The sequence below is a fragment of the Haliaeetus leucocephalus genome, unplaced genomic scaffold, assembly GCF_000737465.1.
Source record: "Haliaeetus leucocephalus isolate CR32 unplaced genomic scaffold, Haliaeetus_leucocephalus-4.0 Scaffold179, whole genome shotgun sequence".
Lineage (NCBI taxonomy): Eukaryota > Metazoa > Chordata > Aves > Accipitriformes > Accipitridae > Haliaeetus > Haliaeetus leucocephalus.
This window is the reverse complement of record NW_010972615.1, coordinates 934,304-956,432: the sequence shown is the minus strand read 5'-3', so window position 1 is coordinate 956,432 and position 22,129 is coordinate 934,304. Positions and strand designations below refer to the sequence as shown.

Below are 22,129 nucleotides of genomic sequence, written 5' to 3'. Positions count from 1 at the left end.
TTAGGAAGAATATCAAGAGCCTGCCTTGAGAATACCCCTGACTTATAAAGTGCAAAAATTTTCAGTTTTATAGAGAAAAAGCTGCTTAAGTTCATACACACAGTGGCACAACCTTGAATAAAAACCTTGAAGAAAAAAAAAGATGCAGTTTATAGAACCAGGAGCCACAGAATAGCTGAGGCTGGACACGATCTGTGGAGACCACCTAGTCCAACCACCCTGAGCAGAACAAGAGCAACTAAAGCAGGTTGTTCAGGGCTGTGTCCAGGTGCGTTTTGAGTAACTGCAAGGATGGAGACTCCATAACCTCCCTGGGCAACGTGTTCCAGTGTTTGATGACCCTTACAGTAAATTTTTTTTTTTCTTCTGTTCATGTGGAATTTCCTGTATTTCAGTTTGTGCCCATTGCCTCTTGTCCTGTAACTGGGCACCACTGAGAAGAGCCTGGCTCTGACTTCTTCACTTGTTCCCAGCAGGTGTTTATACACATTAACAAGATCCCCCTGAGCCTTGTCTTCCCCAGGCTACAGAGTCCCAGCTCTCCCAATCCTCCTCACATGACAGGCATCTTCAAGCCCTTCATCTCTGTGGCCCTTTGCTGTTCTTGCTCCAGCGTGTCCATGTCTTATATTCCCCTGATGAAAGTACCTTGATTTTCTAGGTGCCTCCTGCCATATAGAAGTACCTTGGTTTTCTAAGTGCAAAGACTGAAAGTTTTCAAAGGTGAAATTGCAGCTTTTTGAAATCTTGATCACATTGCTGCTTCCTTGCGAAGCGGTATGCTGACTCTGAAGCACCCCCTTTATATTACTCATATTTACTTTTTAGTGCAAACATTTCACAGGCATGCCAGCAAGTCAAAGAGCAATTTATGTTTCACAACCACGCAGACATCAGTCACACACAAACAATGAAAATAAAACAAGCAATCTAAAAATCAGCAAGAGGTCTATTTCTGAATTAATCTCACTGTCTTTTGCTAGATTACCTTTTGCTTTGGGGAACTTAGGGGACAAAACAGCAAATCAGTGTACCACAGTTCAAGAACTGTTTTATATGATTTGTATGGTGTGCAGGTATATAGGAGTACCTACAAATATGACTGTGGGGTTTTGTTCCCAATCTTTCACTTTGCTTGTGTTTTAATGTTATATTTAATGCACAAAATTTGTTTGCTTAATATAACTCCCCAAAATGTTATGGCTTATCTGGCAATCTCTAGTTGTATTCTTCACCCTGAAAATATTAATCACAATAACTGAATCAAACATAATCAGTCACTGAAGATGAAAGTGAATTTAAAAATGCATTTTAGAAAAATGGAACTTCAAACAAATAAATGACTATTGACTTAACAAGCATCACTCAAGTTTTGCGACACTTACTTCTGAAGCCTTCTACCCACCCACCTGGCCACAACCATTCACAGACCAGCTGGGTTCTCTCTGGCTAGTATTAAGCAACAAAGATGTCTTTGTGGTCACTTCTTCTGGTCACTGGGAGATGACCTAGGACTTGTCCTGTGGTATGGCAGTGGACTTCCATTTTCCCTCCTGAATCCAAGCCAAAAAGTGGCAGCCAAAACAAAGCAAGCGTACAGGCTGACAAAGGAGACAACGAAGACACAACTTGCAGAACCAATATCCCCAAATTCCCAGGTACCTGCCCATCAGGTTGCTGGACCCCATCCCCATGCACAATCTGGCAAGCAGAAAAGCTACTTTCTCATTGTCTCCTCTCTCATATTTCTTACTTACATTCCTATTCTGATGGGGATGATCAATAATTTTTTTTTTTTTTTAAAAACCCACATGCGTGAAACTGCGTAAGACTTGGCAGCTTTGTATGTCTTTTAATAACATGGAAAAGAAAAACTGCCATATACATAATGCAGGTTCTCGTAATTCCACTTACCCCTCTTTAATGAGAAATTATATCTTCCCAGCATCAGTGGTCTTACAGGACGTCCCTTAACGCTAACATAGTTTCAGTAAACCCCAGCAATTAATGTGTAACTTATTAAAGAACAACGATCACTTTACTAACGTATTTAATATGTATTCCTAGCATTTTAAGGAAAAGAAAATGAAAACTGGGTTAATAGAAAACCAGAAAAAGGAAAACATTAAATAATTCAAAATGTCATGTATGTTATCTTATCTTTTAAAGGATTAAAGCTGAACACTGAGGGGAACTTCTCAAAAGCAGTCCTGTCTACGTACAGAATGATTTATGCTTTCATGTACATCATTCAGTTTCACCAAGGAGTGACACCAAGTAATAAGAATAAAATGTGAAAGGTTTTTAAATTGCTAACCAACCTGAGAGCAGAAAGAATTGGTATGTTGTAAATGACTGTTACTTTGCTCACTTCAGTTACACTAACTGAGAATCAGATCCAGAAAGCTGTAACACATGTATAGGTTTACTTTACTGCAAGTAAAAGTGCTAAGTAGCCAGATAATAGGAGCAAAGAAATGCAGGGCTGAGAGGAAAAATTAGATGAGAGCTAAAAGTCAACAGACAGCATTACCTTAATCTTTCATTGACTTTATCGGCTCTGGGAAAGCAATGAGAAGAACTTAAAGACTACCTTATCTTTGCTGATTTGAGAAAGATTTTGCAAGCTTAGCCTCAGAAATTGCATAAGCTGTGAAGAACGATTTTCCACAAAAGGCCCCTTACACCTGAGGAACGGATTTCTGATTTCTGTAATGTGCTCTGCATGGGGCAACACTGGAATGTCAGTAATTTGCTTGTACAGACCTTGGCAGCCCGCTTACACTGCAGTGTTTCTCATGGAAACTGCATATATCATTTTGCTCTAAAACTTGCAACAACTACCAAATCCGACTTTAGAGAGCTTATTTTAGACTGTAAAAGCCTTAAGGGACTGAAACTTACCTATCCAAGAGGTCACCTCCTATTCCTGGGATACCACAACTCAGACCAGCTGAGATACTGGAACTGGCAAACCCCCAACTACAACTTTAGCCTTGGCTTTTATTAGGAGGCTTCCCTGGCTGAGTATAAAGCACATCCTAGTCATAGCACAGGTCTTCAAAAACCAAAGAATCTATAATATTTTCCCTGAAATTGTTTGCCCCAATGAATTTAAAGAACTATCAAAATTAAAAGATAACATGGATCGCATCTGTTATTGCACATTCCAAACAATCTTCACCAATTTTACCGTGCTCATTTATTTTATTCTGACATGTAACTTAATACTTAATAATAAATATAGTGCATTATTATTGTATTACTACATGCCTGCTAACTGAATATTTAATCAGGAAATAACAGCTGAAACAAATTGAGGTTTTTCTTTTTTTAAATAGCAGTTGAAATGAAACCTGAAGGTTACTTGGAGTCAATCTATTTCTATTTTGTGGCTTTTTGGTGTATTTTATCTTTCTTATAGTGGAATTTCCCATGAAGCAGGAATGATCCATTACATCTACCTATGGAGTTTTAAAAACATATCTACGCATATCAAATGTATCTTGCAAATATCAGCTTCTTTATACCTGTGAACAGCTCCACTTCTGAGGGTAACTTTTCCTGTAACCATTTCGAGAATATGATCCCAGTGATTCAGTGTTTTCCTGGGAATGAGGAGGCGCACTACAGGGCTAATAAGGTCTCCGTTAGCAATCAGACTGAAATAAAGCAAAGTAAAATAATTTGCAGGAACATTTAAAAAGAAAAAATCATCTGAAGTTAAGACACCACCACCCCACCATATGCCCCAAAATGGCAGTTCACTAACTGAAAATTCTACTTACAAAATAGTGTAGGGTTCCTGGAGTGGTTTTCGAAACCGTGCTGACACAGTGATTCTACTGTGAGTAACCGGCTTGACCTGCAAGGACAAGAAGAATTAGAAATTACTCAGTCTTCACACTGGGAAAGAGTTTGCCCTGACTACCACCAGCAAGGGGGGCAGCGTATCTGCAGAAAGAAGTTCCTGTTTTTTAAATATGCATTTTACTCCATTCCAGCTTCACCTTCTACAGAGCATACACAATTACTGCTGCAGGTTCATATACACGTTGAATAACAACCACAGCATAGTATACCACTGTGCAGCATGGCACAACGTATGGTTTCCACTGAGAGGTCAGAATTGTATGGATATCTTTGGTGACTTCTCAGCTACTGTTCCTAGAGACCCAAGGCAACACTGCCAAATGGTGTTCTTGCTCTCTTAGTCTTTACTCCTCATAACCATGGCCCAGACAATTAAACCATCTTCTCTTTTTAACAATAAATGCCACCTCTAGGTCTCTCTGCTATTATGTAGTAAGTACTTTTGCTCTTGTACAGGTCTTTACATCCAAATCTATCGGTGATTTAAAAAGGTTGCTGAATACTATGCTCATTTTAGGGCAATGACTCACAAGTGAGGTGAACTGCAGATTTTTAGCTCTCAGAATAAAACACAGGCCACTTAATTCCCAGCATTATTCCCTGTACTCCTTTGAACAGACACTACATTGAGATCAGTTAGGTGGCTTGACATTAATGGCATTATACTGAACAGAAAGTTATGCGATACTGCCTAGCTAGGATTCCCTACTGCATTTATAAACACACTTTCAAATTAAAAAAAAAAAAAAAAAAAGGGATAACCCCAAACTCCAGAATCAGTAGGAAGATTCTTTTAATTCTCCATAATTAGCAAATCAAAATAAGGTGTCAAACTCAAACATATATTCAAAAGTCACAGTACATGCATTAACAAGTTGGCTACATTTCTAAAAAAGACTATAAAAGCTTAAAGGATTAAATAGCCAGCATGCATAGAGACATGCTTTCAAATAGACGTACAAAGCTTATTTAAACTGGCAACATTCCAGTCACTATAAAAAGCAGTCTAATGACGTGATGTGTTGCAGCTATATCACACTGTGTGCTAACTTAACCAATACTTCTTATTTCATTTATGGAAAACGGTCTGGACTCCAGTGCTTTAAGTTTTTGCTTGGATTTTCACACAAATACATTTAGTACTGACAGAACTGCTTTCCAGATCTTTCTCTTGTATGTACTGAAAAAAAGCATGAGAGTTGCTCAACCCACTAGATATTCTAAACTGGCTAAAAATTATTATTAAAATAATCAAATCTGACTTCCCACATAACCCAAAGAACCTCACACAGCAAATTCTGCACCAAACACATAAATTCTGGAGCTAAGATAGCTCTCTTAGGGGAAAAAACAACCAAGAAAACAAAAGCAAAACTGGCATTCCTTGATGTACAATCACTTCAAGTGAAAGACAGCAACAGGTAAATCTGTTGAACAAGATCCGTTCTCAATGTTTACTAAAAAAGAAGCATATCTATTCTGAATTCAACTCACTTCAGCATTGCCTGTGGACCAGACTAGGAAGCAGGCTCCTGGAATGGCTGGGGACCTTCCCGTTATGTAAGCAATTTACTAGGTAGTATATTTACTCTGTAAGATTTATTTCATAGATACATGTTTGTCTTGGCCTCATACAATGAGAAATTTTGTACTACACTGTACATAAGCTATGCCTTAATGCCTAAGGTAATTGCAATTCACAGACTTGCTGTTAATTCCAGGTGTGCTCTGAATCAGGTGGAAGATTCACATCTACTACTACAGGGTTGGAAAGAGAGTAAGAGGTTGTTATCATACACCTCATTAGGGGAGGCAAAGAAATCTTTGGAGACTGCCAAATATTTTAGGAGCTCAATCATTCTGCAGAAACATTTAAAGCACATTTTTCAGAGCATCACTGGTCGTTTATGTCACTAAAATTTGAGATGAAAATTTACTGAGTCTCTAGGAAGAAAAAGAAAACACACCTTAAACTGCAACATATGAAAACATTTCTATTGCTGTCATCCATTAAGGGTCCAAACTTTGGCTGCCCTTACACCTTTCTGCAGAGCTGCTAGGTTGCCAGGCTAATCCCCTGCAAAGTATTCAAGATATAACTAGTAAGGTCTTAAATTGATTTTTCTAAAAGTTGATTCCTCATCCATTCCTGATGCTCACTTATACTCTTGATACCTATGCTCAAGCTCCCACATACTCCCAACAGTCCATCAAACTAAGTTCTCTGACCAATCTGCAACACTCAGGTTTCAGTGATCCACACTTTACTGAAACTAGTTAAAAAGTGTTTACTAAGCATAAAGGAGCCCTTTAGTATAGTCCCAGGTGTGCCCAATTATTTAGTTGTTCCTGCAAGCTGATGAAACCATTAATTTTGATGTAGGCTCCTCAGAAGGTCATCATGTTATTGCATGCAGCCCAATCACCGGGCCCCTGAGAAAACAAGCAACCTGACAGATGTTAAGGGCTCATTTATTATTCGAATGACTGTATTTCTGCCAATAATAGATACTGTGGCATCAGCTTGCAAGTCTATCTTTTGGGTTACTCTGTCAAAGAGTCATTAATATTTCTGGCAGCCTTCTGTGGCCTAACAAGTCAGCCCTGTTCTTAAACAAGCAAACTGGAGGGGACTGTAAGATGGGACCAGCTTGGGCAGAGAGTTCATATTTGTCTTTTCTACCTAAACACGGCCTAAACCAGAACAAAATGCAATCTTGCGTTGTTTTGCTAAGCATGTTTACATCAAATGTACCTGCTATATTAAAAGGTGAAAGGAATACGTTAGTGCAATATTACATTTGCTAACGTAACACCACAAAAATCAGTGCATGGAAACACTAAAATTACTATGACACTATTAAAACACCCACAAGTATTTAGCACAGTGCATAGACAAGACCTCAGTTTCTGGGAGCCTGGAGCAGAGTAGCCCAGACTAAATTAAGCAGATGCCGGACTGTGGTGGCACAGAACTCTCTGAAGAGTCTTTTGCTGCACCCGACATGAACAGCAGGGGCAAGCATACTGCCTCTTTTCTTGGGGTCCATATGCTCTTAGGCAGATGTTTAGGCTATTGTTGTTTGTCTGGAAGAAGAGGGATAACTAATATCTTTGGGACTTCTTGCCTTCTGAAGGCATGTTTTACACCTGATCTGCTTCAGGGGCCAAAAGAAAGATAAACTCTTTATATTCATCCAAGAAACAGGGACACTCTGATGCTGCAGATGAGAGAGAGGAAAGGAGAATATAAATATATAAATTATAAGAAAATTTAAAAAAAACAGAGGGAAGTGCCTGCACAGGGGTGCTGCAAATGAGCTGTGCAGAACACTTTTGATTTTGAAGCTGGCAAGCATGCAGACATGCAAGCAACTACAATATAGTATAATATAATATTCCACAATGCACAAGAGAACTCTTAGAGATGCCCAATGTATGTTCTGGCTACAGCATAGTATATCAAGCTCTCCAAGTACAACAGCACAAAAACTCAGCACCAGCAACCCTAGCCTGCTCTGAAGCCACCTTTTTAAAAACCAGTTTGGCTAAATCTAGACTGCACTGTGATTGAAAAAAATAAGAAAAAAACCCCAAAAAACAAAACCCCAAAAGACCTCACCCTATACACCATTCTGCTAACTAAACTGACTGTTCTGTTCTTTTTTTTTTTTTTTTTTGGCACAGTCTTCAAGTTACTACCTCATACAGTTTAGAACAACTTCTATCTGACCAATGTTAAACTACTTATGGTTATGAAAAGCAAGCCACGTAATTTCAATACACAGAAGTATACGTTAATAAAAGACCAAGTGCTCAGCCACTGTGAATCAATCTAGTTCCTTTGAAGTATATGGAGTTATGCCAAACCACCCCAGCGGAAGACCTGATCCAGGATTTAATTAAAGAATACATGCTTCTGCTCCTGTGTTGTTCGTAGGAGGTACCACAGTGTCTGGTTGTTGCAGTGGCAGGAATAGCCTGACCTCTCTGGCACTGCAGAGTTACATATTAACGACGATATGGTCTTGGGTGAAAGTTTGTGCTGACATTAAGAGACCAGCATCACTAGCCCCCTAAACCCTTTATTTTCTTTTAATTTCACCAGGCACATTCTCAGCTGATGTACATCAGTACTTTCCCATTTACGTCAGCATATTTACATTAATCAATGGTCTAGCCACATTATGATTTTATCTTTAAATTTCATACATTTTCAGTTTGTTTGAAAAGACCCATTCAAGGGCAGCTTCCATATCCTACTGACAAATGTTGCCAACATTTCATAATTTGTGATGAGATACTTATCTGAGGTATTACACGACAACATACAGCAGCAACACAAAGTATTTAGGGGAGGAAGGAGAAACCATTATATCAGTTGAAATTCAGAGGGAACTTTAAGCTGGAGGCAATCAATCAGATGAGAATTTGCAAGGCAACAAGAGATAAACACAGTTGTAAATACAGCATGGGATCACAGACACTGAAAACCACCATAATTTTTACCTTTCTATTCTACAAAGGATTTGTTATTTCCCACAGTGCCTCTTACACCAACAGCAGTGTGTATCTTTCTTGCTTCAGAGGGGAGTTACCACCTCTGAAATAACTTTGCAAAGCACCTTGCAGAGTGTAGGAAAAACAAAGCAGCTAAACTCAACACAGGCTAGGTTCTGGGACTGGGGATCAATCTGCAGTGTTTGAGATCTCTGTAAACACTTGAATTTCAGAGTACATTCTACAGAGAAGCTCTTGGAGCCCAGCTTTCATCTTCAGTCATTAATTCACTGTAGTTGAATTTGTGTTGCTGAATGTTAGCTGCAGCTGAGTGCCTTCTAACATCCCTTTGAAAATACAAGGCCAAGATGCAGATCAGCATCTAACTGAAACATGGTAAAAAAAATCCGTACCCTCACAGCTGCTTTATAACAACATTCTATGCATTTTTCCCTTATGCTAAAAAATATGCTAAATATTCACAAAATTTAACAAACACAGACAAAACACTTAACAAACATATACAACACATTGCACAATCTACTTTAGGTACTTACATCTTCCACTGTTGGCTGTTGGCAAAAAAACCAAAACAAAATGATCAGCATCCATACCATTACCTCAGGTATACTGTCATATGTACACGTATGAAAAATAGTTTTTCTAAGAAAACCATTTTGAATTACCGTGTGCATATCCACATGTGTATACATGTATATAATATATGAGTATACATACATATATACACCCATTTAATATAATTTTAATACAGAAATTTCTATTATGTTTATGTTCAACTGACCACATGAAAGACTGAAGATCAGCTAAAAACATGTTACTTCTTTTTATAACACTACAGATGGGCTTGCTCATGCAATGCTTCTAGCTCATATGTGGCATTACAGGGAAAGCATCATGGAGAATGGCTATTCATGTAAGGACTCTGAGCAACCCACACATTAGTTTGGAATACATAAATAAAAATGAATGGTTTTCACTTCTTTCTTCAGAAATGTGTTAACCAGTAGAAGGTAAAAAACTTCATCCCTAAAATGGAGATGTAGCAAAATGATGTGTATTTGTTTTCTTTGGTGTGAACCTATTTGCTGATCCCCACGTATAAAGTTTTTGCTTCTATGAACACTGCATTATACTTTTCTCACTCATTATTCAAATATAGACTGGGAAGTGGGACAGACTCAGCAAACTTCTCAACCTCCTGTTGGCTACTCAGGACCTGCAAGAGGCGTGTGTCTCTTCAGAGAATCAATGCTTGTATATCCAAAAAGTATACAGTTCATTAAATAGTATTTTATTTGTCCTCTGAACATGCTGTGCGTATTTAGTTTCTGAAAAGGTGACTTATATGCACTTGAGAATAGTTTCAAATAGAAATGTGCCATTCTTAGCTTTTCTTTTTCCTCCAGTGTATATTAAATAATTAGAGACATGCTAAATACAGAGGTCTGGCAGCACTTTCACAGGCTGCCATGAAGACACAGGCTAGTTATCCATAGCTAAGAAATGGTATGGCTATCTGATTTATTACCTTTTCTTACCAGAAGTGCCCCCCATCAAAGGGGGCAACTGAACAACTGCAAGATTTACAGGTTTACACGTATTTATAAAGCCATACTGGATGGCAGCAAACCAGTCAAAAAACGTAAGCTCCCTGAATCAGATGCTCTGTGCTGGTTTGATTTATACAGGTTTAAGAGCTGGCCTTTCTTGTAGCTGTATCAATGTAGTCTTGGGTGCTACGAGCATCTCACTCATATGAATAATGTCACTTTATAACTAACCTTTTGAAGTTTTAAATATTTCAACACAATGTCACATTCCAAATTTATCAGCTCATGCAATGAGCCATGGCTTTGCCAGTTTGTTACAATGGCCTGTTTGTTAATCAATGTGCCCAGGAAAATTGAGAACAAATATTTGCATTCCCCTAGGGTAGAACCGGGGTCAAAAGAACCAAAATCCCATTTATACACACCATCACCACCCTGTGATGTGAAACAAAGGAATGTTCAAGGTTCAGTGATCAAAAGCAAATTAGAACGATAAGTTTTCTAAAGCTATTACAGCATAGGAAACATCTATTTCATAGAAACACGACTTCTTTTAAATGGGCATTTTTATACACTTTGACGAAAGATGCAGAGTCAAACTCACTGAGGTATTTTGTCAGTACAAAACCATTTCAGTTATCCTATACAGTAATTAACCTGGATAATCTACATTTCCCTGGCTACTTTGCATTGCTAGATGGTACACTGGGTAGTACAAAACAGCCCTGAGCGAGAGACCACTGCCCTTTCTACTGGTGTGGATACAAAGCACCACTCAAACTGCTATTAACTGAGCGTATGTCCAAGCTCACATAAATAGATCACAACACCACGGCAGTACACAAACTTCTCAGCCCACATAAAGCATAGGTGAGCTGGAAATGAACTATGCTAGAACGAATGGTCATGGACTGATTCAGGGAGCCTTCTAGACTGCAAAGCTCCTGCAAAATTCCCAAAGTGTTTAAAGCCACTCTGTTCACCTCCATAGTAAATCACCCTCCTTTTCAGCCATGGTAAGTGAAATGGACTTCATATCCCCTGCGCATCTGGGGGTAAGCCTCACCCCATCTAGCTAAGCCCTGGAAAGAAGAATGTTTCACTTACGATCTGTCACAGTTTTGGGGCATTGGACTAAGGGACAGATCTTCAGCTGGGATAAATCAGACAATGGCATGGCCTTATCTGCCCAGGCACTTAGCCTGTGCAGTGCTCCAAAACAGATCACAGCTGTGTTGCTTCTGGATCCCAAGAATAGCTCCTACTTCTTCTGCGAGTTGCATGATGCTATACCCTACACTGCTTACAACACACACAACGATGGCATCAATAAAGCAGATTTTATTCAACCAGAATAGATCTTGATACTCATTTCTGCCACTGACATAATACTGCCAATTCCCACCATTTTTGCCTCTGACGATTTGTGTATTTTCCCCGAATTCCTTAGACTCATTTAAACCAAAAGGAAGTCTCTGGCCTTCATGACTGATCAGAAGGACCTGAACCTGTGAACAGCGACAGCTGAAGAACAAAAAGCAACCCCCCCCAAATAATTTTTTCATCATTTTTAATCAAAGGTAAAAGTTGTTAATGTTTCCAGTAAGTCAATTTAGTATGCAGCAACAAGTTTTTAAAGAGACTAGCATGACTCATTAAAAACTTCAGTACTGGCATCTCTTCCCTTCCTCCTAGTCTCCTCACAGAGCAGAAAGAGCAGTTACCCTACAGAACAAGGCAGACATGTTAATCACAGAAGAGACCGACCTTCAAGTTTCAAAACTCAATACAGACCACGAAATTCTCCAGTGGCGTGAACCAAAGCCTCTACAAGTCTTTCTGTTGCTCCAAAATCCACTAAATCCATCTGTAAGCCAGCTGTTAATCAAAATACTCAAAATTGCACAATTCAAGTATACAGAACTATATAAATTTTATTAATTCATAGGCCCAATGAGAAAAAAGGACACAGCTTATGTTTTAACTGGATGTCTGGTCAGTTCTCCTCTGGTTCCTCCTGGTATTAGATTATGAACACTCAGGAAGAGTATCTGTTTTGTATGCCTTGTTGTACTAATTATGTTACCAGGATACTAAGTACCAAACAATGACAAATAAAATTTAACTATTAAAGATCTTGCTCAGGAGATTAAAGATGTATATCCCTTTTTTTTAATCTTTGCATTTTGATAGTCTTATTCCCGGAACTACACTTACAGTAAAATTCCTAATTAATTCAGCATCAGAAAAAGGGAAATGCCTTACTTTATACACAATTTATATTACATTTATATTTATATATACAATTAATATTACATATACACAATTCATTTCCAGACATACAAGTATTTTGTGTACAGTAAGTTTGGGTAGCACAAATTGTGTTTGTTTCTTTCTAATTCTTAGGAAAGAATATCCTGTGAAGATAGGCTGTTTTGACATCAAATGGCTGTAATTTGCACATGCTGGGATCATTTCTAATATCTATTCAGGCACTCTCTTACCCTCACAAAACTATCTCCTGTACAGAGAAAATATCAATGAACCATTTCTAACTGACAGTTAAAAGTTAAAGTGAATCAAGAGTCCAATGACAAGTTTTTTCTTATGATTAGACATGTACATTATTTGTCAGATATGATAAATGCTAGGTTTGAAATAAACAGTAATTATAAATACTGGGATTTTTCATGAGAATGTACTTGGAAAAAATATGCAAGTACGTTAGGGACAAGGTATATCCAGCATAAATATACCAAAATAATTTGTGAAATCAAGACAACATTATAAACTTCCAAAATTCAAATTTTAAAAATTAATCCAACCATATCACTGCTGACAGATGAGTGGTGACTCCACTGTCTAGCAACAAAGATGCACTTAAAGGATGCAGAAGAAATAATTGCCATAAATGATACTAAAAGAAATTAATTTTAAAATACAGAGAAACGGCAGCTCCTCAAAATACTTTTATAGCAACATCTCAGATGCTTTTTTGGAAAATTCTGATGCTAAGTTCAGATCTACCAAGTCTCAAACATTGTATTTTCTACCTCACATCCCTCTGTCATGGTGCCCGCCTCTTCCGTCAGCACTGGACAAGTGGAGAACCTCTCCTGGACCAGGATCTCACCAAGAACGCGATGGCCAACTGACCTAGGCTGTGATCTGCCGATTGACTGTGTCTGGCCCATGAGGCCCCACAGCAGGAGTGGTACTAAGCTGATGTGCCGCAGCTGGAGACTACCAGTAAAAGGCAGCTCTGCCAGTCACAGTTTCATTCTGCAGTCACACTTCACCACAGGAACAGACACACTCTGTGAAGTTCTCTAGCAAGGAAACACACTCTACTCCACGTCCTAGCACACCTCTGTGTCATCCAGCATGTGACCAATGTGAGGACTGGCAGGCACTGGACTGGAAATTAAAAAGTTTCAAAATGTTCAAACACTCATTCAAATCCTTGTAATTATCAAGTGTTTTCACTAGAAAGAGATGTTCTGATACAAATATTCGGACCATACATGTACGAAAGCTTTGAGGAATCTTTACTAATCTGAAGAATCATTAGTAAAAATATTGATTATTCCATTCTACAAATACTCCTCCAAATATGACCACACCTAAACCACCTGATAAAAGAAGAAGCTGCAATTGAACTAGAGTTATGGAACAACAAAACATGTCTATGTAAAAGAGTGAAAAAAAAAAGTAATGAATCACCGGAAAAATGTGACTAGGACACAACTACTATGTGTGAGGCAACAGAAGTGCAGAAGGGTACCCAGGCTGAACATGGGAAGAACCTGGAGCTGGAAAGGTAGGACAAGACCTGTTGGGTGGTGGGCAGAGAGTCCCTAGTGCATCCCTCACACCAGGGCCCCTGACACACATCACTGAATCTGACAGTCCAAGAGCCATACAGAGCCACTTGTAATGCTAAAATGACAGCGCTCCGTAATGAACCCACTGCTCAAAGAATTGAGTAATGTGACCCTTCCTCAACCAGCCACACACTTGGCCTACAACCAACCAGCTCTTACAACATCTGTTTTCAGACTTACTGCCCTACAGCAGTTCCCAGTCGATGGGTAATAATGTTATAAATGTACCATAAGTAGGCAAATGTTATAAAATTGTGGACCAGAATACTTTCATTGCTTAAACATCATAGAAAACAGTGGTGAACCTAAGGAAAGGAGTCTACATAATCCTTATCTCTCTACTGTATACAGCTAACTCTTGATGTGCCTTACTTAGAGTGAGACATATAAGTAGAATTTTCTTAAATAACTTTATAAATGCTTTTCTAGAATGTAAGTGGGTAAAAGAATCCAAGTGGAACACAAATGACAACGAATCTTGAGCAGCACAAAAAATACTTTTGTCAGAGCTTGCCACACAATCACCTTGTCCTAGAAGCCCAGGAGAAAAAGTGAAGTGCAGACAGAAAAACTCAGTGTTTTTACTACCTAAGAAAACCTGCCTGCTATCGTGCAAGGGCAAATCTATCTGTATCATCAGAAAAGCACCTTAAGGCAGGCCTACTATGAACTTTTAATAATAGATGCTATTTCATACAGACACTGTAACCTTCCTTTTTTCTTTCAGTTGCAAGAGACTGGTTCTTCAATATCAAAATACATCTGCTTTTCTTAGGTGCCTGCAATTCTTTGCTTTTACAATAACACATTGAGAAGTCCATTTACTTCAGTGTATTCAAAAAACTGTTGGTCATAAGAAGCCAAAGAAGAAAGGAGGTTTCAGCTGAACACATTTTTGTGAAACAAAGAGAATTTAAAACAAATAGTGGCCTACAGGATTTGCAAATATAAAAGCTCAGGTAATTCTTCAGCAGCTTACCCAGCCCCAAAGACAAGTAAAATTCATCTTTTTGAGCACCTGGGGAGGGACCATCTAGATGAGAGATAGTGCCTAGAGAAATATAAATGTCCATACTTGGACATTGGAAAATAACATTCAGTACCTTTTACAAACAATTAAGCTTAAAATAAACAAATGTAACTCTGTTGGTCTGTACTTCCTCAAGAGATTAATTGTTAGATTCCTCAAGCACATCATTTAAAATGTACTTGTACTTGCAGATCGCCTTCAGTACAAAAGGGATGTCTCTTGCAAAACAAGAAGCTCAGTTACCAAAAGAAGCGATGGATGGAATAGTCTGTATCAAAGCTTTAGCCTGGGTCAGGATTAAATCTTTTTACTACTTTCCCTACCAGTAACATAACTGTAAAAAGTTTTGAGACATGTTATTATAGCGTGAGGGCTCTGCCAGAGGATTTAAAATCACCAAGTGCCTGGCTGCCATCTGCTGAGACTGACACACAATTTTCCCAGGCCTCTGCGACAAGTGTCTTCTTTCACCGCACCCTTACGGCTGTCCCTGGTTGAAAGGGGGAGAAGGCAGAAATCTGAACTTAGTCTCTATCTCTTCTCTCTCCACAAAAAGTCTAAACTAACATGGGATGTGGCAATTCTAGGGGATTAGCTTATTGCAGAGGCCATCAAATGGGAATTGAAAAATCAGACTTTTCCTAGGAAATTTGTTCCAGCTTTCCATGCAGAACCACCACCACAATGCTACAGTGCAAGAGACGTCATCACTTATCTGCTGGGATAAACAGCAAAACAGAAGGGAAGGAGTATCGCCATGTCAGTAAAATGCTTGATCCAGATACAAATTTGCTTATACAGGCAGTCTCTCCTCACCACTGCTGCTCACTACCTTTAGCTCTGATTTGATGTTTTCTTTCTCCTTCTTCATAAGCTGCAGCTTGGCCTTCTGACCATCATGCACACTCCTAGTCAAGTGAATTTGTGGCACTGTGAAAATCAGCTGAGTGGCACGCTGATCTGGTGTTACAGCAGCATGACAACTAAGGGGCTTTTCCTAAACTGCTGCGCTGCTGCTATTGCTAAGGAAAGCAAAGTACAAACAGGCAAGGAAGTGCCCAATACACATAACAGCAGATGAAGTGAGAAGAGGCAGAGATGTGGCTTTAAAATCCCACCAGCTCTAGCAGCATGCAGCAAGGGATAACTTGTGAGAATGTGCTTGATAATTGCTCAAATGTTACTGCATCAAGATTACATCAGAAACCAGGGAACTGAAATTGGATGTTAACGTGAAACTAAATAAACTGCAGTCTGATGTTCTGAAGTGAAAAGGATTTTGCAGGCCTTTACCATTATAAACTCCTTCCTTCCCTCCACATGGTTATCAGTTTTCTCTTGAACTACTCCCTTCATCACGTGCATAAGTACGACAGTCTGAGGAAGATTTCCAAAAGGAAAAATGGTATCAAGGCATCTAACTATCCTTGAAATCCAGTGACTGTTAAAGTACCACAGCTACGACTGGTATTTTTGCATAACAAACGGCATCCCATCTCCTTCCTGGCCCTGGGCATGGCTCAAACTCTACTGAAGTCAATGATCACTGAACTACAGACATCCCATGAACTGACACTACTGGAACTCCTGCTGCTTAGAAACATTTAATAAATGTTCAGTATCATTTTCATACACTTCTGTCATAAATTATATCATCATGCAATGAAGTGTCAGAGTGGCCCTCCCTCGTTCATCATCCTATACTGACACTGGTCGATACACAATACTTCACCCAGAAGGACAGGGCTATAAGTCCAAGTCCACATCCAGGGTAGATTGGTGGAAAAAAAAAAAAAAAAAAAAAAAAAAGGCTGTTTTCCAACAGCTGAGCATTTGGCCCATATATTTCAGTTGTTTGGAGGCCTTAGACTGGTAAACACCTAGATTTTAAGAAACCAGACACCAGATTAAAGAAATCTATCATTGATATCTGAAATATTAATAGATAATGAGATTATTTCATTGAAGACCACCCCGAAACCTGATTTGTACCAGTAGTAGAATGACTAAGGGCTTTTTAAATAACATTTTTTAAAAGATCCAACTCTGATGGTTGGGCCTCACAGACCAAGACTACAGTTATTTTGCAAGATTTTAAGAGCATTATTATTACTGTCATACTGCAACTATTCTTAAAACAATGTTTATTTTTGAAAGAAAAGCCCTCAAAATTAAACTGCTATGTGCAGCTGTTACACTAGAAAAAAGTAGAAATACAAGCTTTCTTAACATTGCACTGCTTATACTCTTTTGGATGCTGACTCTACTGATGGGGAACATGCAACACACACTTTCCACCTCATCCGTCTTTCACCAAAGACAGCCTACAGTGAAATCAGCTACTGGTATTATAATAAAGTATTTGGTGGTATAGACCCTCATCTATAAATCTATCTGTTCAGACAGAAAAAAAATGTATCCTCCCAACCTATTCCAACATTGACCCATCTTACAGACAATCACATCTATTTGCATGTTCCACTTCTCAATAGCTGGATAGTGCTTAATGAATTACACAATATTACATAGTTGGTTCACTGCTGCATTATAAGAACACACCAACATTAAGACCTTCTTGACCAAACCTTCCCCAAAGCTCCTGTTGTCAGCTGTAGAGCACACACAAAGAACACAAGCACTTACTAGCTGTAAACCCTTGCTAGTCCAAACGTGTCAGGCAAGGCAAGGTACACCTTACAGGCCAACAGGACCATGGTATTTGAGAAGCTCCTGCTAAAACTGAATCAGGGCATAACAGAGAGAAATAATACTGCTCTCGTCAGGGACAGAACCCATTCCCAAATGTTACATCTCAGCACCTCTCAAGAATGGACGCTAAAGGATTTAATTAGATAAGTTCTCAGAATCCATGAGATGGAGAATTTTCCTCAATTTTTTTTTTTTTTGCTTCTCCCCCACCCCAGAACACCCTCCTTACAAAATCAGATTCACAGATTTCACTAAAGAAGATAAACCTATTTCTGATGGACTACTTGTCACTCCATGAGAAAAGTAAGAAGAGATTTTAGTAAGAAATTAATGCTTTATACTTCCCATCTATTCTTCTTTCTGAATATAGGTCACCGTATTTACACTGTATCTTGAACATGAATTTTTTATTGTTTAATTCTAGTTTGACACACATTTTCTAGTTATACGTAAATTTAAAGTAATTGAGATGCTGCCTTCAAAGAACAACATTAAAGTACTGCAAAAAGCAGATGTCAAACATTTGGCAGTTTAACTAACACAAAAGAAAACCTACAGCTGCATACAAATACATACAGCTGCAAACAATGTACAGCTGCTGCATAAAGTTTTCTTCTTTTTGCCTCCCTCCTCACCAACCAGAATCAGAAATAGATATTTATAATTGTTTTAGTGGAGAAAAACCTGCACCAAGAAGCTCTCATCAGGTAGGAAATGCCAAATTAGAAGTGCTTCATACAACCAGAATTGATACCCTTGTACCTAAGCATGATGATATCATCCTTAATCACTGAACATGAATTTCTCAAACACTGTTTCTGTGCTACCTTTCTAAAGCTTTCAGATCCTTAATATATGGCACTATGCAGATACAGAAAAACTGTCATCACCACCAGGCCAGCATCAATGTGCTTCCAAAACTTGGTCTAGGGCAAGCCAGCTCTAATAGCTCCAAGACCATCTCCTTCCGTGGGCAACAAAAAACCCTGCACCAATTCTGAATGCACCAGCAGCTCTCAGGTGTCCTGTGGCACAAGGCCATTTATTGCTGTGATTGCTCACGCTCGAGGCCATGGTCAGAGCAAGGCCAGCTGCCAGCTGAGAAAGGTGGAAGGCAATCCCCAGGAGCATGCTTGAAGAACAGTCTTTGCTGTCTCCAGGCTCCAGCTAACAGCAGCACTACTGAGGTCATGAGCATGGACTGGTGTCCAGAGCATTCATGTGGGAGCCCTGACAAATTATATTATGTTCTAAAAACATCTGGGGGTTTGGGGGGAGGAGAAGAAGGAAAGGAAGGAAAGGAAGAAGGGAAGCAAGGGAAGTAAGGAAGGAAGGATGGATGAAAGGATGGATGGAAGCAAGGATGGAAAGAAGGATGGAAGGAAGGAAGGAACGAACGGAGGGAGGGAGGATGGAAGAGGTGGAGCTAATGAAGGAGAGCAGGTTAATACTTCAGCACCAGCACAAAGAGAATAGGAATTGCCCTGACAAAGATCAGTCTGAAAACACACCCTAACGTTAGCCTGGAGTTGTCTATGAGGTCATCAGTGAGCTTTTTATTCAACATCTAGTACACTGGTCCTTGATCTGCAAGGAACCCACAAAGTTGCAGTGCACCAAATAATCAACCAAATGAATTTATTAACTTCTTTCCTCCTCCTCCCACCCCAGCCCACCAGAACACTTAAAACTCAGACCTGACCCACAGATTTCTCTGTACATGCGTAATTCCATGGTAACCTTCCTAGTGAAGTCATTGAGATGATTCATAAATTACACCTTGCTGTGCTTGCAGGATGGAGCCAAAAATTTCTTTCTTTAGCAATGTTGTCATTCACACATGCACTGATTTTTTTTTTCTTTTAATTAAAAAAACAGGGAGGATTTTACTTCTGAAATTCAATCTAAAATAATGCCTTATGAAAGCAAAATACCTTTGTAGGCTAGCATCAAAGACTGCTACAAGGCTCCATGGAAAAACATGGGGTTTTTGTTTGCTGATACAAATCCAGCAGAATCAAAGAGAATACTGCCGCCCCTCCTGGTCCTAAAACACATCTAGGTTTTTGATTTCCAAGTGAATGCCTGGAAAAAAGTAAAAACAGAACTTGTTTCCTTGCATTGTTTTAACATAAATATATTTAGGCATTAAAACTTCTAGTCTCCTGAAAGTTCATTCCTAGGACTAAATCATTTGGGCATGAAAACAATTGTTATTCATAAGCACAGATAAAAATCCGTAGACTATTACTGGGTTACATCTCATTTTTATGACTCCTTTCCCCAAATAAATCAATCACATGAAGTTAAACTCAACATGGGGAGTTAAGCTCTCCACAGAGACCGTGGAGATTGCAAACATAAGTCAGATAGGAAGAAAGAAAGCTGAGATAATGGATGGTTTATACTGGTTTACTTCAAAGCCCTGAGAGATGGCTGAAAGTGTTAAGATAATATACAATGAGCACTGATTCCAGAAGAAATAATAGAAGCCTCTTTTACCAAACATGCAACTGTAAGTAAAAAACCCACAACATCTCCAACTACTTCTCCAACTGCACAGAATTTCTATTATATCAAGAACCTTCTAAAGATTTGCAGCAAAATAATCAGCCTTAAAAATAGTCTTAAGTAGCAAGCCTGTGGTTGTCCTGATAACTGGCAGTATCAGGAGATTTGGTTAAGAGTCTTCCATAAAGACAACGACCTTCTCAGCAAAGGGCACATGGAATTAGTCACGCTGCACACTATTCATAGGAATCACACATGATAGTGAATGCAAAACACCGCATTTTCAGAGATAATTAGAAGCAATTTCCTCAAGTTCTTTTTCTTGTCCTGGATATGTAAGAATAATTTTCTTATTCACCCAGATACTGTTTCAGCATAAAATACAGTGCGATCCACACATTCAGGTATTCAGAAAAAATAGTAAAGACTGGTCATACATCCAAAGGTGGGTATTTTGGTTCAGAACTATGTTTTATGTGTTGAAGGTTCAGGTAAGTGCAATACTGCTACTGTACAAACATTTTACCTCCCGCCCCCCCAAATTATAATCTCGTACTTAGATCACAATTAAAAGTGAGACGAATTACTTGATTCTCTGCCTGTGCACCCTGCAAGTACCTAGTTTCAGCAAGATTCACAAAAATTGATCAGAGGAGACGCAGGACTGGAATAAGAAAATGCTGGAGGTCAAAAATGAAATTTATGAATAAAAGACATGGGAAAGCTTAGTGCATATGTGAACCTGTGTTGCTCAGTTTTATATACACATCAGCAACAGAGTACAACCCTGCTGCCTCATCAGTGTTTAATTAACTTTTACTATTTTTTAAGATTGTTCTCTTTCCTTTGTAAAAAAGACCCAAACATCAGGAAGATGGGAATGGCTATACAAAAACAACAGAACTCTCTACAGTGTTTTGATCAATTGCATAAACAAACAAACTGGGGAAAAAAAAAAATCAATTTAGAGTAAATTTATATGGTACTTGTAGTAGTATATCAAATCTCTGACTTGAATTTCATCTTCCTGTTGATTGTGCCCATTTGAAAGAAAAAAAATACGGGTTACAAAGTTATGATCAATTATAAAACACAGGTGTCGTATTTCATAGCCTCTGAATAAGAAATATCCGCGTATCACAGTAAATGTCATTAGGGCACTAAGGCCTCAATTTTGAGGGTCTTCTAGTACAAGGTGTCCTACTGTCTGAAGACACCTGCTTCACAAACCATTAATGTTTTGGTTGGAAAAGTGGCATGAGAGCACAAGGCAAAAGAAATTGAAAAAGAAGTGATCTGATGCTTCTTGTCAGGCAGAAGCTGTAATTCAAATGTTTGTTGGGAATCATTGCTATCTCCATACACAATAAAACAGTAAAAATAATGCAGAGTCACACAACTCACAAAAATCCACATACAGTGGTTTTTGAAGCCTGCAGTTATCTCTTCAGGCTATAGCATAGCACTGTTCAAGAGAAACAGGTGAGCTTGAAGAATTATGGACTAGAACTAGTTAGAAGTTTACAACTGACACTGGCAGTGACTGGGAAAAGCATTTCAACTAAGTGTGATTTTTCAAACAAAAATGTCCCTTCTCTGGAGAAAATACCAAGTTTTGTAGAAAATTCGCTGGTCCAAAGCTCCCAAAATTCTCATTCCCACCATCTTTTTCTGTGTGAAAAAAAGCTCCCTTAGGTTTATGACCAGATCCAATGAAGACAACAGGAGATTTTCTTTACTGAAAGTTTTTAACTGGATGTGGCAATTCAGAAAGCTGAAGGGAAGATAATCAGTGCATCACACTCAGAGCAGTCAGAGTAATAATCACTGAAATATGTTCAGAATGGTAGATAATTGTATTATTATTAAACATAATAAATATATATATAAATCAGGCATAAATGCAGGCATGTCACTAACATTAACTGCAGGTTTACTCCTTAAATATTTCAGACATCATACCTCGTTATTGACTTCAGCAGGTTTTTTCTTTGTTTCTCCAATGTCCAAATAGCTGTGGAAGGAAAACAGCTTTGATTATTTACAGAAGC

The 22,129-nt window shown here is 38.7% G+C and overlaps 1 protein-coding gene across 1 annotated transcript in view; it reads right to left on the bottom strand.

Annotated features, from left to right (window-relative positions):
• The window catches only part of DCDC2 (doublecortin domain containing 2), a 66,997-nt gene that overhangs the window by 39,862 nt on the left and 5,006 nt on the right, over positions 1-22,129 (bottom strand). The window contains exons 2-4 of the mRNA XM_010564441.1: positions 22,041-22,092; positions 3,789-3,865; positions 3,531-3,662 (exon numbers count right to left, since the gene is read on the bottom strand). Coding sequence (XP_010562743.1) covers positions 3,531-3,662; positions 3,789-3,865; positions 22,041-22,092 — 261 coding nt within the window. The remainder of the gene's footprint in view (positions 1-3,530; positions 3,663-3,788; positions 3,866-22,040; positions 22,093-22,129) is intronic.